Raw genomic sequence first — 14,491 nt, forward strand, 5'->3', positions numbered from 1 at the left:
CGGGGACCAGAGTGAGAAGCCCCCCTGGGATGCATCCTGGGCAGTGGCCACCCAGAGGGGGACTTGGAGCACAGCCTGGAGGAGGAAGCGCTCTCCCACGGAAGCACCGGTGAGCGGCCATGGACCGCCTGAGTGCCAGGAGCCAGAAGCAGCAGCAGACGCAGACAAACACCAGAAGGACGCGGACAGCTGAGCTAATAGCAGCGCCTCAGGACACACGCGTGTGGCTGCCGTGGGCATGGAGAGGCTTTGCGGGTGCCTGGGACCGGGGTGCGCCTGCAGGAGGCGCGGGGAGGGTGTGGCAGACACGGCCTGGACAGAATGGAGGCTTTATTCTGGTGAAGAAGAGCGACTCTGTTATGACATCAAAGAAACAACCTGAATGTTAGTTGGGAAGTTGCAGGATAGTAAATAAATTTTCATTTCAGTTCCCAGAACTGCAGAGAATGATGATGTTTTACAGTAACAGGGCTCATGTTCCTGGAAACTCAAGCTGGTGCTACATGGAAATTAAACTTTGAAAAACAACAGAAAGGGGAGGAAAAGAAATCCAGCCCCATGAGGACAAGGTGGGGAAGTCCATGGTGCCTAGGCAGGATGTTCATGGCGCCTGGCTGGGTTGCCTGGGCCCTTCTGGCCTCATGGCCTCTCAGCAGCTGCAGTGCTCCGGACATCACGGCCACCAGCCGAAGGTGCAGGGAGGGGCTAGGAGGAGAGCTTGGAGTAGCTGGGTGGGGACAGCTTCCGCTTCAAGTACTTCAGGACATAGAGCGGGAGGCAGCTGACCACTGTGATGGCTGACACTTTCCACACGAAGGTCACAGTCGTGATAAAGGCAACGTCTGTGGGAGAGAAAGCCCTAACAGGTCTCAGGGTGCTGGGGTCGTGGCCCCCCTCCGCCTGCACCCAGGTTACCACAGAGGTGGGCCTGGCAGAGCCTCGGGGTCCCTGTGAAGGCACTGTTCTGCCTGCATCAGGTGAAGGGTTCGCAACAGGAGGCAGGAACCCCCCGTGTTCAGGGGCAGATGTGCACAATGGAGCCCATGATGGGTTGGACCTTCTGGGCATGTCTGGAGTCAGCTGAGTCATCTCCGCAAGCCTGCCCCCCACGGGTCCTGCTGACCCAGGGGACGTGCCGGGCCGACCTCCAGCCTGGCGGAGGTTAGGCTGTCCTGATGCTGACGGGGAGAGCCGCGTGGGAACCTGGCTGGGCGATCGCCTTCAGGACGTGCCAACCCTGCAGGCTGTGGGCAAAGCTGCCCGAAGAACCACGGATGGCATGGGGCCCGGGAAGCAGAGGCCTGGTCTGCCCAGGGCTCACGGGGCCTGGGCAGTGTGGGCACGCCGTGAGGACCCGGCTCAAGCACAACAAACTGGAGGCCTGGTGCCATGTGCGGGACAGTGTGGATGCTCGTTGGGCACACATGGCGGCAGCCCTGTCCTTCTGACGAGTGCAGGACCGGGGCCCCGGGGGTCATGAGGCGCCTCTGCAGGTGGGTCAGGCCAGAGCGTCCCGGGGGAAGGGCCGGCGGGAAATGCCTCCCAGACGGGGGACGGGGCTCTCCTCAGTCGGGCGTCTCCAGCGTCTCCAGCGACGGCATTCAGCTGCCCGTCTACCCTTTCACTTCGCCCACTTGACAAAGTGCCGAAAGACTCAGCCCGCACCCGTTCCCTGGGAACCACAGCTCCCCCTGGGGCTCCGTCCACAGTTTCAGGTTCTGCCCTGCGTGTCCTGTACCTGTGCTCTGCGCCCGCGTCCTGTCCTCTGCGCTCTGAGCCCCGCATCCTATCCTCTGTCCTCTGTGCTCTGTGCCCGCGTCCTGTCCTCTGTCCTCTGTGCCCGCATCCTGTGTTCTGTGCTCTGCACCCGCGTCCTGTCCTCTATGCTCTGCCTTCTGTGCCTGCGTCCTGTCCTCTGTGCTCTGCGCCCGCGTCCTGTTCTCTACGCCCACATCCTGTCCTCTGTCCTCTGCCCTCTGTGCCCGCGTCCTGTCCTCTGTGCTCTGTGCCTGCGTCCTGTCCTCTGCTCCATGTCCTGTTCTTCACGCACTCATGGGGGGTAGGGGGTGGGCGCGCGGGCCCTGTACTTTGAGCCTCTTCCCTGCAGCCTCAGCAGGAAGCAGGAAGAAGACCAAGGGGAGCATGCCCTTGGGGAGCCCAGCCCAGCTCTGGGCATCACTACACGGAACTCTGTCTCCCCGCAAAGTGAGCTGTGTGCTGTGAAGCTGTCTGCAATCCACACTGAAGATCATGTAGCAGAAGCAACAAGAAAATCACGTGGAAACCAGGAAGAGACAATTATTCAGAAAACAACTGCATGGCAACTTACCAAAATATTCATTGAGGAAAGCCAGCGAGGCCACGTAGCAGCCGAGGCTGAGCAGCTGGGCCACGACCATGAGCCAGTGCCAGGTCCTGACGGTCAGCGCCACCATCAGCAGCTCCGTGAGCACCAGCGCCGTGAAGGAGATGGCCACCACGTGCACGAACTCAGACTCAAACAGCACCAGCGCCCCGAACATGAGGATGCCACCTGGGAGAGAGCACCGCGTTCCGCTGCGGCTGCCGGCTCTATCACCGAGAGGCTGCCGCTAACGACATCGACCGTGCCAACAGACACGGGCCTGCACGGCTGGGGAGCTGAGCGGCGCCGCACAGACACTCTGGACGGGCAGTGGAGCAGCATCTGGGCAGGCCTCCCCCCCAGTTGGTGATCACGCCCTGGTGCCCGCTGCGGGTCTGGCCACTGCCCACACGCTCCACGGCACCTGTTTCTCTGGGACGCCACAAGGGCAGCTGGCTCCTTCTAACTACAGGGTCCAGATCTCGTCAAGCCCTGCCACCACGCCAAGAAAGCAAGCCACTGTGTGGGCTAGATGCTGTCATAAGGGCTGATTACGTTTTCCAGAATTGTCATTTATTTAAAACCAGGTCGGTTTTTAGGTGACCTGGACCAGTAAGAAACGCCAGCCCACACTGCGCTGGGAAGGGGCAGCTGCTGGGGATCGACTCGCGAGATAAACAGAAGGCGATCTTCAACTGTTGACGAAACATGGAGCCTGAGAAATTTAACCGGCAGGCAGAGCACCACTGCTAACAAGAGATAAGGCAGCTTCAGCCCAGGAGGAGAGAGTCTGTCTTACCTTGGTAAATGCTGATCAGAACCCAGACGAGGAAGGTCTTGAAGGATAAGGATCGCCCCTGGGGAGACAGGGGAGCAGCTCTGTCAGTGGCACAGCACGTGTGTCTCGTGGCCGCGTGTGGGTAGCCTGTGAAGACCCCAGGCCCACAGCCCACCAAGGTATGAACCCCGGCAGCTCCAGGGGGCGGGAGCCGGCCCCGCCTGAGGACGACGCTGACCCAGGGCCACGGTTCCCACAGAAAGAGGATGCGCCCTCCTCACAAGCACAGTCTCATGCGGAGCACTGCAGCTCCCCCCCGCTTGGGTCTAGCGGGCCGCACCTTGGTGAGGTCCTTGTACAGCTCTGGGTACAGCATGGCCATCTCCGGCTTCACATCCTGGTCCAGCACCAGCGAGAACACGGGGAACATGGTGTAGACGGTTGCGTACCTGAAGGAGAGCAGGGCGGTTACCCCGGGAGCACACCTCTTCCACCAGAGGCCAAAGGCAAACTCTAAACAGAACAAAACAAGTTGGCAACAGAGCAGAACCTGTCCTAAAGCACTGGAGCAATGCCTACAAGCCACAAGGCTCACAGGCAGCGGAATCCAAATTTTCAGTTTTAATTAAAGCTTTTTAATTAAAACTTTGAGATTGCTGCAGACGTCAGAACAGTTATCACAGAGAACCCAGACAGACCCCGAGGAGCCGTTAGCCAGCTCCCCCCAGTGGCCGCATCTCCAGAACTGCAGCCAGCCTGAGGCCGGGAGGCCACAGGGGGCCCTGGAGCCCGCCTGGAGTCTCCCTCTGCCCCTCCGACCCCCTGGCACCTGTTCTCCATGTCATAATTGTTGTTGCCTAACGGCGACAGGCCAGCATCACACTGCGGGCGCCAGCGTCTGGACTCTTGCTCAGCTGGTCCCTGGTCCCTGGCTCTGGGCAGGGCAGTTCCACACCCCCTTCTCTGCAGTGCATCTGTGTCAGCCCATTTTTGGTTATTACTAATACAAATAAAGCGGCTACAGACTGCACAGGGTTTTTGTTCTGTAAAGGTAAGCTTGATTATTTCTGACAGGGGTGCCAGCCGGGGCCGGAGGACCAGGGGTGCAGGCAGCTGTGTGCTTCGTTTCAGCAGAAGTCGCTGAGCTCGCCACAGTGCCCAACCCGCCGCCTCAGGTCCGCTGCCTAGCAGCCCAAGCCTTCATCCCTGGGCTGCAGGGACACGACTCAGTGGATCTCCTGAGTCAGCTGTTGGGCGTCAGGGCTTCGCAGGACCGCGCTGAATAGAGGAGGGGTCTTCCTGTGGCAATGGGCACACACGGAGGTGAGGGCTATTGGGCCGTAGGTTTACTCTTATCTCTGGGCTGCTTTCCCACTGTGTGCTCCTGCCGGGGCTGTAGAGGCCTGGGAGCCCCCTTCTTGCCAACACCTAGCGAGGTCTGTGGTCTTAACTCAGCTGTGCTCCCCCAGGAGGCCTCCCGGTGGCTGTCCCAGGATGTCAGGCCCGTCCCAGCGCTGTCTGCCCTTCGTGTCTTTGCCGCTAACTTCACGTCCTGCTAGGAAGAACCATGTCCGGCGGGAGGGTGCGGGCCCAGGAAGGGGCGGCCCTGCTTGGATGCAGTGTGGCTTCCCCAGAAAAACAGCTTCTAAGGAGAACAGGTGACAGCGGGATCGCCGGGGGACAGACGGAGAGGGGCCACCTCCCACGCGCACGTGTGTGATCGTCCTGACTCTGCCCATGTGGGAAGCGCTCCGGCTATGGCCTCCCAGGTTCCCAAGGACCCGTCCTCCCGACGTGCGGCCACTGCGTGTGCTGGATGGTCCACTTACCCCACCATGAGGAAACCCTGGTACAGAGGGACCGATGCAAAGTAGAAGACGGAGGAGAACACAGCCTGCAGGGAGAGAGCAGTGACGCAGGTCCCGACGGGTGGTCAAAACGCGAGGCACCCAAGGAGCCACCGCCCACGGCCCACCGCCCTCCTGGAAGGCGGGGGCGGCGGAATGGGGTGGGCTGGGGCGGGATTGGGGGGGCTGGGCTGGGACTGGGTGGGGTTGGAAGCGGGGATTGGGGTGGTGCTGGGGGCGGGGATTGGGATGGGGCCAGGGCGGGGACTGGGAGCAGGGATGGTGAATTGGGGTGGGGCTGGGGGCACGGCGGGGCGCACCTGCATCGTGGAGATGATGAGGCCCCGGTGCATGACGAACTGGCCGAGTGCCGCCGAGCGCTTGTAGCTGCTGCGCCCGTGCACCATGAGCAGACGGCCAACGTGCTTGAACCGCGTGATGGAGAAGTCAGCTGCCAGTGAGGCCTGCCGCCCCTCCTGCAAGGGCGGGTGGGGTGCTCAGGACAGGCCGAACCCACCAGGGAGCGACATGCTGCTGGGGATGGGCCTGCGGGGCGTGTCCGACCCACAGCTCCCGGGAGCACAGAGTGGGCAGAACTGTGCGGGCCCCCTGCCCAAGGGAGTCCACTCTTGGCTGAGGAGCGGCCGCTGCCCCCAGGACCTCGGGAGGGTCCAGCTCCAGCACTGTGGGCGTCCCAGGATCTAAGCAGGGACCTCGGGCGTCTGCAAGCCAGTCCTTGCAACCTGTCGCCTCAGCTGGAGCCGCCAACTCACGCCCCACCACAAGCAGCTGCAGGTTCAGCTGTGACCAGACACCCGACTGGGCCCAGGAAGCAAAGGAGCTGGGACCCCGTGCATGCCCCGTCTCTCTGGGTGTTTTCACGTGAGCTCAGAGGACAGACTGGCCGGGGAACCGGGTCGTAGCAGGTCGTGACTGTCCCCACCTGGCCTTCAGGGAGCTGCTCCCACAGGGCAGTGGGCCCCACCTTGCCCCCTCCCACCCATGTGGTGGAGCCACCCAGAGCAGGTGCTGGGTGCAGGGAGGGCAGGCCGCACCTTCCCCTCGATGCCGATCCCGCAGTCCGCCGCCTGGATCATGCTCACGTCGTTCCCTCCGTCACCTGAGGCAGGGAACAGGGTGTGAGGAGGGCCTGCAGGGCCGCCTCCCTCGCTGACAGCAGACAGGGGTCTGGACCCCGGGTACCATGCCGCTGGAGTCCAGCCAGCGGGGAGTGCGGCACCCGTCCCGGTGCATGGGGATGCTCACCGATGGCGCAGGTGCGGCGGCCTGTGTGTTGCTGCAGCAGCTTGACGATGTGGGCCTTCTGGGTGGGCGAGCAGCGGCAGCAGACCACGGCCGGGCACTGGCAGGCCAGCTCCACAAACTCGTGCTCGTAGTACTTCAAGCAGACCTGGGGGAGGAGCGGGCCCGGGTTCACCGCCACAGACAGAGAGTGGATGTACAGCTCGAAGGCCAGGGCTCCAGGGCGGCCTCTGACCAGCCCGCCTCGGCCCCCCTGAGAAGATCTTAGTCTCTGGTCACATGGAACACTTTGATCCCTAGCTCCCCATCTTGGCTGGGAAACTAAAGATCCCCCAGAGCTGCCTAAAGGCTGTGGGGCCCCATGGCTGAGCTGGATACCCCGAGTTACGGCTGTGGCTCTGCTGCCCAGGCCCTGTGGTCCTGTGCGGTTCTGCGGGGGCCACTGAGCAGACTTGGGAGGTGCGGAGCCCAGCAGCGTGGGTGGCAGGCTCTGTGACCACGGCCACCAGCCCCTCCCGGGTCCACAGGGAGAGCCGAAAACGTGGCGCCATCTGCAGGCACAGACGGCACGGCCATCTCTGCTGCTCCCCCGGGAAGTGTGGGTGCTGCCTGCACCCTGACGGGCTGGCCTGTGTCCCACTGACAAGGTGGGACACAAAAGGACCCACCACTTCGCCCAGACTCCTAGAAACGCCTGTGAGAACCATCGGCAAACTGCAGAAGGCGTGGGTGCCCGGCACCCCCTTGTCTGGGTAACTGTGGCCGCCAGGCCCATGAGCAGAGTGAGTGGAGGGGACCGGACAGAGGGGATGGCCCAGACATCCATGAGCCACCCGCCCCATGCGGGGGTCTCCAGGAGCACAGGGTCTCCCGGGTCCCGGGCCACTGCTGGACGTCTGTGTGTGGATGAATTTAGATCACGAGGTGCGTACCAGAGCCAGGACTCCACAGTGGCCACGCTGCTAGCACGGAGCAGGCTCCAGGCGCCCAGAGAGGGGCTGAGGGACTGAGGGAGCCAGCAGCAGAGCAGAGGCGAGAGCTGTGCGGGCCAGGCTCTCACCGCAGCACAGCGGCCACTCCTCAGGGCCCACCCCTCACAGGGCTGCATGCGGCCTGCTGAGAGCAGAGACCCAGAAACAGTGCCGATGAGCAAGGCAGCCTGGCAGGTACACCTGTGGCAGCCCACAGGCCGCCAGACAGACAGACAGGTCTAGGGGCAGGACAAGCCTCACCTCCAGGGAGGACAGACAGACAGGTCTGGGGCAGGGCACGGCCTCACTTCCAGGGAGAAGGACAGACAGACAGACAGGTCTAAGGGGTAGGTGCGGCCTCACCTCCAGGGAGAAGGACAGACAGACAGACAGGTCTAGGGGCAGGATGCGGACTCACCTCCAGGGAGAAGGACAGACAGACAGATAGGTCTAGGGGCAGGCGTGGCCTCACCTCCAGGGAGAAGGACAGACAGACACACAGGTCTGGGGCAGGACGAGCCTCACCTCCAGGGAGTCCCCGGAAATGACCAGTGCGCAGTCATGTTTCCTTCGAAAGGCATTCAGCTCCAGGTGGGCTTCTCCGCGGCTGGTCACCTCCACGAAAGGGGAGAAAGGCCCAGTTAGCATGATGGAGCTCCAGACACAGGAAACGCTGTAACAAACTGTCTTCCGAATTTCTCCTGCAGCGCTGGCAGTAAACAATATCATTGTTTCCCAATTTGTGGCAACTCAGAGCAGGAGACACACTGGGAAGTGCAGGGCAAGTTCTACAAGTGCAGTAAGATGAGGTGAGCGGAGACGGCAGTCCCGCCCCCGTGAGCGCTCAGGAGCACACGCGAGTGAGCACACGGCGGCCACGAATGGACAGTCTACAGTCTTGGGGTTGGGCGGTCCGGTGGGTCTGAGGAGACCGAGCAGGGGGTGGGGAACGGAAGGACCATTTACAGACGCCTCGTTCATAACAAGGTGAGTGAGCAAAATGCTTGCTTTGTGTTTTGGTCATGAGTTTCAACTCTTTGTAGTTCAGGCCAACTAAGTATCTGGAGGATTAAACGATGTAAAATCGAGCCATAATCTCAAAATACCATTAATTTTAGGATGCAAACATTTCAGAAGCCAACACACCAGTTTTTGACATTCTTCCTGTGGAGATTTTATGGGGCATAAAAGAAATGATATATTATATAGGACTAAAATAAAGTTTCATGTGTTTCAAATTAATCCCAGACTCATCTTTAAGTAGGTAGTTTTTATTATGGAGATTTTATTTGTGAGGCTATAACACTGAAAAGTCAACAAAAATTGATCTGAAATTTTATCAGAATCATTAATAATTTAATTGCAAATAGTAGTCTGCAGGGCCTAATTTGTGATTCTGATGCTCCGAGACAAATGACATTTACATGTAAATTATATTCAAATCACTATTTCTGTAGGTGCAAGTGCTTCATCTGGAAGACAGACACACACCATGTCTGCTCAGCCACCATCAATCAAGACCCAAGAAACTTTTATGTCTTGTTTGAATCAAATTTCATCATAACTAACAGATACAGTAAACACATTAATTTAGATCATTTCTATTAATTTCCTTTGATCTAATTAAGGGAGAACATTTAATCTGAAGATGGCGGTAGATTAAAAACACGTCTACTTTGCATTTACAGCTTGTCTCACAAAAGCGGCCTCTAGACCGCATATAACGTGTATGATGACTAAGAGACAGACATTATTATTTCTTGGCTGTGCCACACACCTTGTGGGATCTTAGTTTCCAGGCCAGGGGTTGAACCCAAGGCCTTGGCAGAGAAAGCACCAAGTCCTAACCACTGGACCACTGCTGCTGCTGCTGCCAAGTCGCCTCAGTCGTGTCCGACTCTGTGCGACCCCATAGATGGCAGCCCACCAGGCTCCCCCGTCCCTGGGACTCTCCAGGCAAGAACACTGGAGTGGGGTGCCATTTCCTTCTCCAATGCGTGAAAGTGAAAAGTGAAAGTGAAGTCGCTCAGTCGTGTCCGACCCTTAGCGACCCCATGGACTGCAGCCTACCAGGCTCCTCCATCCATGGGATTTTCCAGGCAAGAGTACTGGAGTGGGGTGCCATTGCCTTCTCCGACTGGACCACTAGGGGACTGTAATTTTTTAAATCACTACACACTTTTATAAATCAAATGGAAAGTGATGGCAGTATGTCTGTTTTAAAATAGATATTTAGTTAATAATTCTAATAGTACTACAGGAAAATACTCTTGAATGTGTATCTTGTTTCACTCTATCAAAAGCAGCTTTTTGATCACATTAATATATGTAACTAATAGAAATCTGTTTTTAACATTTATAAATTGAGCAAGGAAATTATTTCTCTTTTTAAATAGGTATCTAGTAATTAATTTACATTCTCATAAAACCAGTAAATTTTAATTTAAAACGTTTAAAGTCCAAAGGGATGTGGACTACACTTACCGGCCTGAAAACATGCGTGTCCTGCGTTCGCGACACCAGGTGGGAACTCTTGGCGATGCATGTGGCGGTCTCCAGCTTGTCGCCTGTCAGCATCCAGATCTAGGAGACAGTCCCAGTGGGTGAGCCCCAGCTCTGGCACGCGTTCACTTCTTTAGTCTCTATCCTTGGACACCTGCACCTACAGCGTCACTATTCACAACAGCCAAAACGTGCAGTGAGGCAAGAGTCCATGGACGGACAGTGGAGACACCAGTGTGGGCCCTCCATACAGGGCAGGCGGTTCCGACACCTGCTACAATGGGGGCGGGCCTCGAGGACACTGTGCTGAGTGGAACAAACCAGCTGGCAAGGGAAACACTGCCTGATCGCGCCTAAGTGCGGTCCCTAGAGGAGTCGGACTCAGAGAGACCAAGTGGACCGGCAGGTGCTGGGGCTGCGGGAGGGAGAGCTGGCAGCCCAGGGGCAGTTTCGTCTTGAAACTGGCGCGTGAAGGCAGGCGGCGGCTGCACGGACTCAAGTGCGCCTAGTGTCACCGCTCCGTGCACCGGGGACTGTAAAGATGGAATGAGAACGTCTCAGACGACGTGCTGACGGCAACAGCAAGGGCAGAGTAATGTTCAGACGAGCCAGCTGGAGCCGGGGCAGGCGAAGGACTGGGGCAGGAGCCTCATGGCCGAAGGGCCACAGGGCTGAGGACCCGACCCGAGATTCCTGTGTGACCTGTGAGCTTCTCAGTTGAAAGCTGGGGTTCAAGATGGGTTGACGGGCAGTGGTTAAGCCAGAAATTATGTCAGATAAGGCATGTTGAACAAGACCATGAAAAATAAAAAGATCTAGCCCATTTATTATTGTAGTTATTTTATTTAACTTTTGCTGCGCCCTGTGGCTTACGGTATCTCAGTTTCCCAACTAGGGACTAAACTTGGGCCGTGGAAGCCCAGAATCCTAACCACTAGGCGACCAAGGAACTCCAGAGACCACTCTTACTTATAAATATCACACACATGCAGTATTACTGTGTAAATCTCCCTAGCCTGAAAAGCAAAATCAGCACACTTTATACATAATGGAATGGTTTATACACACTTCCTGTAACATCAGTAGTTTCTATCCTCTGAATTTTCCAGGTGTTCTATGTATCAGACACAAGTGTGAATTTTGGGGCACAGGACGCAAACTTACATGGTGTACTGGCTCTCTGCTCAGTGGCTCCTTTCAGTGTCTGAGGATTTGTGTTTTTTATTTCCATTACACATTTAGATTCACTTTACTGAGCCTAGATCTGAGATTATGACACCTCATTGTGACAAGGTTGGAAACAAGGCACAGAACAAGAATCCCCGCTCCCGACAATCCGGTGACCGTGACCTGCGGGTGCCATGGCTCACGCTCAGAGGACGGGCCGAAACCGCATCCTTCCATGGGACGGGACAAAGGAGTCTGCATCTTTAGATGGAAAACGGGGAGGAACTAGGGCAGAGCCTCACCCGGGGCTCAGGGAGCAGCTACTGCAGACACCCACACCTCTACATGGGGCGCGCGCACTGCCCGGCTCGCCGACCACCCAGGACACCGCGAGCTGGACTGGCGGAGCTCAGGAAGAAACATGGTGGACGGGCAGGCTGTCTGCTCTAACCTGTCTCGCATCTCTACCCAACTTCCTGGCCAGGCGGGCTAAGGTTGGCTCAGCGCTCGGAGTCCAAGCTGCTCTCTAATTCTGACTCCCACCTGGATAGCAGCTCGGACCCCTGTGGCGGCCCCACTGCACCCCTCAGTGGGCGGGGAATCTCCTGTGTTCCTCTGTGCTGTCATGGCGCCCTCATCTAGGTGTGCCAAGGGCACTGTTATCTGAAGCTGGCACGCCTTTGTGTCCTGACACTTCCCCCTAGTTGGCTCTCTGGTCCAGCAAGACACAAGTGTTTCTTTTCAGTAAAATTCTCAAAAGTGGAAGGCCTGTTCTGAGGCAGCACGTTTCTTGCCCCCCAAAAACCGCACTTCAGCTTCAGTGAGAGCATGGAAGGCAAGAAAACAAACTGAAACTCACACCCAAATCCCTCGTCTCCCCAGACCCAAAGAGGACAAACTGCTGGGAAGCCAGCTGGTCTGTGGGTCAGTAGGCAGCATCATGAAGTTTATGGGAAACCCCCAAAGTGGGTACAGGCTGCGGTGCAGGCAGCTCGGGCCAGGCCAGGGGGGCAACCAGCTTGCCCTGGGAGTGCCTACAAGCTGGGGGCGGTGTGGAACTGCCCGAACCTCTAAGGATGGACGTCCAGCTGGGGACACGGAGGTTTCCAGATGTGCTGGTTTCTTCTCCGAGGGTCATGCAAAGACCTCTGCTTACAGACACTTCCACACTACGTCTTATTTGAGTTCCAAGGGACCACCTTTGGGGGACAGGGTACTGAGTTCCAGGGGACTACCCCTGGGGGACAGGGTACCTGGTTCAGGGGACCACTCCCAGGACGTACCTTGATGCCAGCGTTGCGCAGCATCTCCAGGGTGGGCCTCACGTCTGCCTGCAGCTGGTCCTCCACGCCTGTCAGGCACAGCAGCTCCATCTCCCGCTCCAGGCTCTCCACCACAGCGGCCACCTTGAGCGTCCGGTCGTGGAGGCTCAGCTTGGCCTGGTTGTAGCGGCTCTGGGGATGATGGTGGAGCTGTGAGTCATGCTGGATCGACCGAGGCTGGATGCCCTGCCCACCCAGCGACAGTGGCCCCAGGGGAGCTGCCCGCTCACCTCGAAGTCCTGGTACTGCTCCTCCGTGAGTGCCCTCTTGGCCACCACGAGCGTGCGCAGGCCTTCGCGGGCCATGTTCCCACACTGGGAGAGCACAGGCAGGTCACAGGCTTGCCATGGGCTCGGCACCCCCCGCACAGCCACTACCACGGCTTCCCCCGGGAGTGGGCAGCAGACAGGCATCGCAGAAGGAGCCGCACCCCAGTGCCTCCAGCTGGTCTACAGAGGAGGTGCTGGAGGGCAGGCCTCATGCCATCGCCCTTTCCACCACACGAGGGCAAGTGTTGGTGGTTTTGTTTTTCCAGTTTGGGGAAAAAGTTTATAAGCAAAATTCCACTCGGGTGCTTCCCTGACACAGAACAGCTCCTGTAAACTCAGGCTCCAAGAACCTGCAGGCTTTTGAATAAACAGAAAGCCCTCAGACAACAACAGTACTACAACAAAGACGCGGGCGGGGGTCGAAAGATGTGTCCACGGAACAAACTACAATGTTGGAAATAAACGCATAAAGGATTTTTAATAAAGTTATCTTTGTGAAAAACAATCTGACATTATCTGTCTGTTGCAAGACATTTATTGATTTGACCTCATAAAGCTAAATAAATTAAACAAGGATTTTATAATTAATTGCACATCATTATGACCAAAAGTAATTTTTATGGCATTTTACTAGGTCTTCAGGGAGTTTAATTTATTCATGTCCCTGATTAAATCCAGTGCCTGAAGGAGCTATTGATTCATATTGCCAATACCGCCATGGACGTGGGCTGTGCTCCCTGGACTGACAGACCGACTCGGGTGTGCAGCGGGGGCGGGGCACACCGGACCCCGGCCACAACAGGCACCGCGCGGGGGTCGTGCCGTGACTTCAGGGCGTTAGTTCTCCTCTGAGTCTAACTCTTTGTTAACACATAACGGGGCACACCGGACCCCGGCCACAACAGGCACCGTGCGGGGGTCGCGCCCTGACTTCAGGGCGTTAGTTCTTCTCTGAGTCTAACTCTTTGTTAACACATAAATGTGAACAACAAGTACAAGTCATACTTGTTTAGGGAGAATTTGATGAAAATATAGGATTGGTTATATCTGGGTCTTACTTTCCATGTTTGAAGTGAATATTATGTACAAATTAGAGTTAGAGTAAAATTCTAACTAAATTAGGTTACAAAATAAGTATCAGGTTAAAATACAACTCTGCAAAGACAATATTATTTCATATTTTTTAGTGACTGATTAGTGATGCTGTTTCTTCACCAACATAAAATATTCTTCATAAGGACCCGCCTGCATATATCCATGTATATTCACACAAAACCCCAAACGCTAGCTGTTCACACAGCAAATGCGTGTTTTATCACCAGCTCTCCCACCTCTCCTGCTCTACGGGCTGGCTGGTGTCTGGTAGAACCCGGAACCTCGGTTCGTGCGGCGACCCCAGTGAGTACCCACAGCTTGCGGCCTGCGCTGCGTCAAGCCTGCAGACGCAGCGAGCGCATACCTCCTCCTCCAGCCAGAACCCGGAACCTCGGTTCGCGCGGCGACCCCAGTGAGTACCCACAGCTCGCGGCCTGTGCTGCGTCAAGAGCCTGCAGACACAGCGAGCGCATACCTCCTCCTCCAGCCAGAACCCGGAACCTCGGTCCGTGCGGCGACCCCCGTGAGTACCCACAGCTCGCAGCCTGTGCTGCGTCAAGAGCCCGCAGACGCAGCGAGCGCATACCTCCTCCTCCAGCCAATCGTTGTATTGCACGATGGAGGCCATGGCCACGTCGGCGCCCTTCATGTAGAACGTGATCTCTGCTGTGGACTCGTCCTGCAACGAGACATGCCCGCTGAGGCCAGGCTGCCTGGACGGAACGGCTGGAGACAGCAGCCCCGGGAGTGCCCTTCTCCGAGCGGGCTGCTCAAACACCCCCTCTGCAGGGCCACGTCCTCCCTGGGCGCCCAGGCCAATCGCAGCCAAGGCCACGACGGCAGCTCGAGAGGTGCTATGCTGAGGCTTCTGAAGTAAAACCTGTACACACACATGTGCCTGGGACTGCAAGGTAAATTCTCTCAAATTTTCAT

At 57.3% G+C, this 14,491-nt stretch overlaps 1 protein-coding gene across 13 annotated transcripts in view; it reads right to left on the minus strand.

Annotated features, from left to right (window-relative positions):
* Positions 1 to 315: 315 nt before the first annotated feature.
* ATP9B (ATPase phospholipid transporting 9B) overlaps positions 316 to 14,491 on the minus strand; it is a 151,591-nt gene continuing 137,415 nt past the window's right edge. For all 13 annotated transcript variants that reach the window (XM_086372096.1, XM_086372092.1, XM_086372101.1 and 10 more), the window contains 13 exons: positions 14,145 to 14,237; positions 12,425 to 12,508; positions 12,156 to 12,326; positions 9,688 to 9,786; positions 7,729 to 7,818; positions 6,236 to 6,380; positions 6,025 to 6,089; positions 5,290 to 5,445; positions 4,952 to 5,016; positions 3,463 to 3,571; positions 3,144 to 3,201; positions 2,330 to 2,533; positions 316 to 842 (listed from right to left, as the gene is read on the minus strand). In XM_086372096.1, coding sequence (XP_086228222.1) covers positions 706 to 842; positions 2,330 to 2,533; positions 3,144 to 3,201; positions 3,463 to 3,571; positions 4,952 to 5,016; positions 5,290 to 5,445; positions 6,025 to 6,089; positions 6,236 to 6,380; positions 7,729 to 7,818; positions 9,688 to 9,786; positions 12,156 to 12,326; positions 12,425 to 12,508; positions 14,145 to 14,237 — 1,476 coding nt within the window. In that variant the 3' untranslated portion in view covers positions 316 to 705. The remainder of the gene's footprint in view (positions 843 to 2,329; positions 2,534 to 3,143; positions 3,202 to 3,462; positions 3,572 to 4,951; positions 5,017 to 5,289; positions 5,446 to 6,024; positions 6,090 to 6,235; positions 6,381 to 7,728; positions 7,819 to 9,687; positions 9,787 to 12,155; positions 12,327 to 12,424; positions 12,509 to 14,144; positions 14,238 to 14,491) is intronic.

This window comes from Bos grunniens, chromosome 24, assembly GCF_055505025.1.
Source record: "Bos grunniens cultivar Pamir isolate PY7600 chromosome 24, Bosgru_T2T1.0, whole genome shotgun sequence".
Lineage (NCBI taxonomy): Eukaryota > Metazoa > Chordata > Mammalia > Artiodactyla > Bovidae > Bos > Bos grunniens.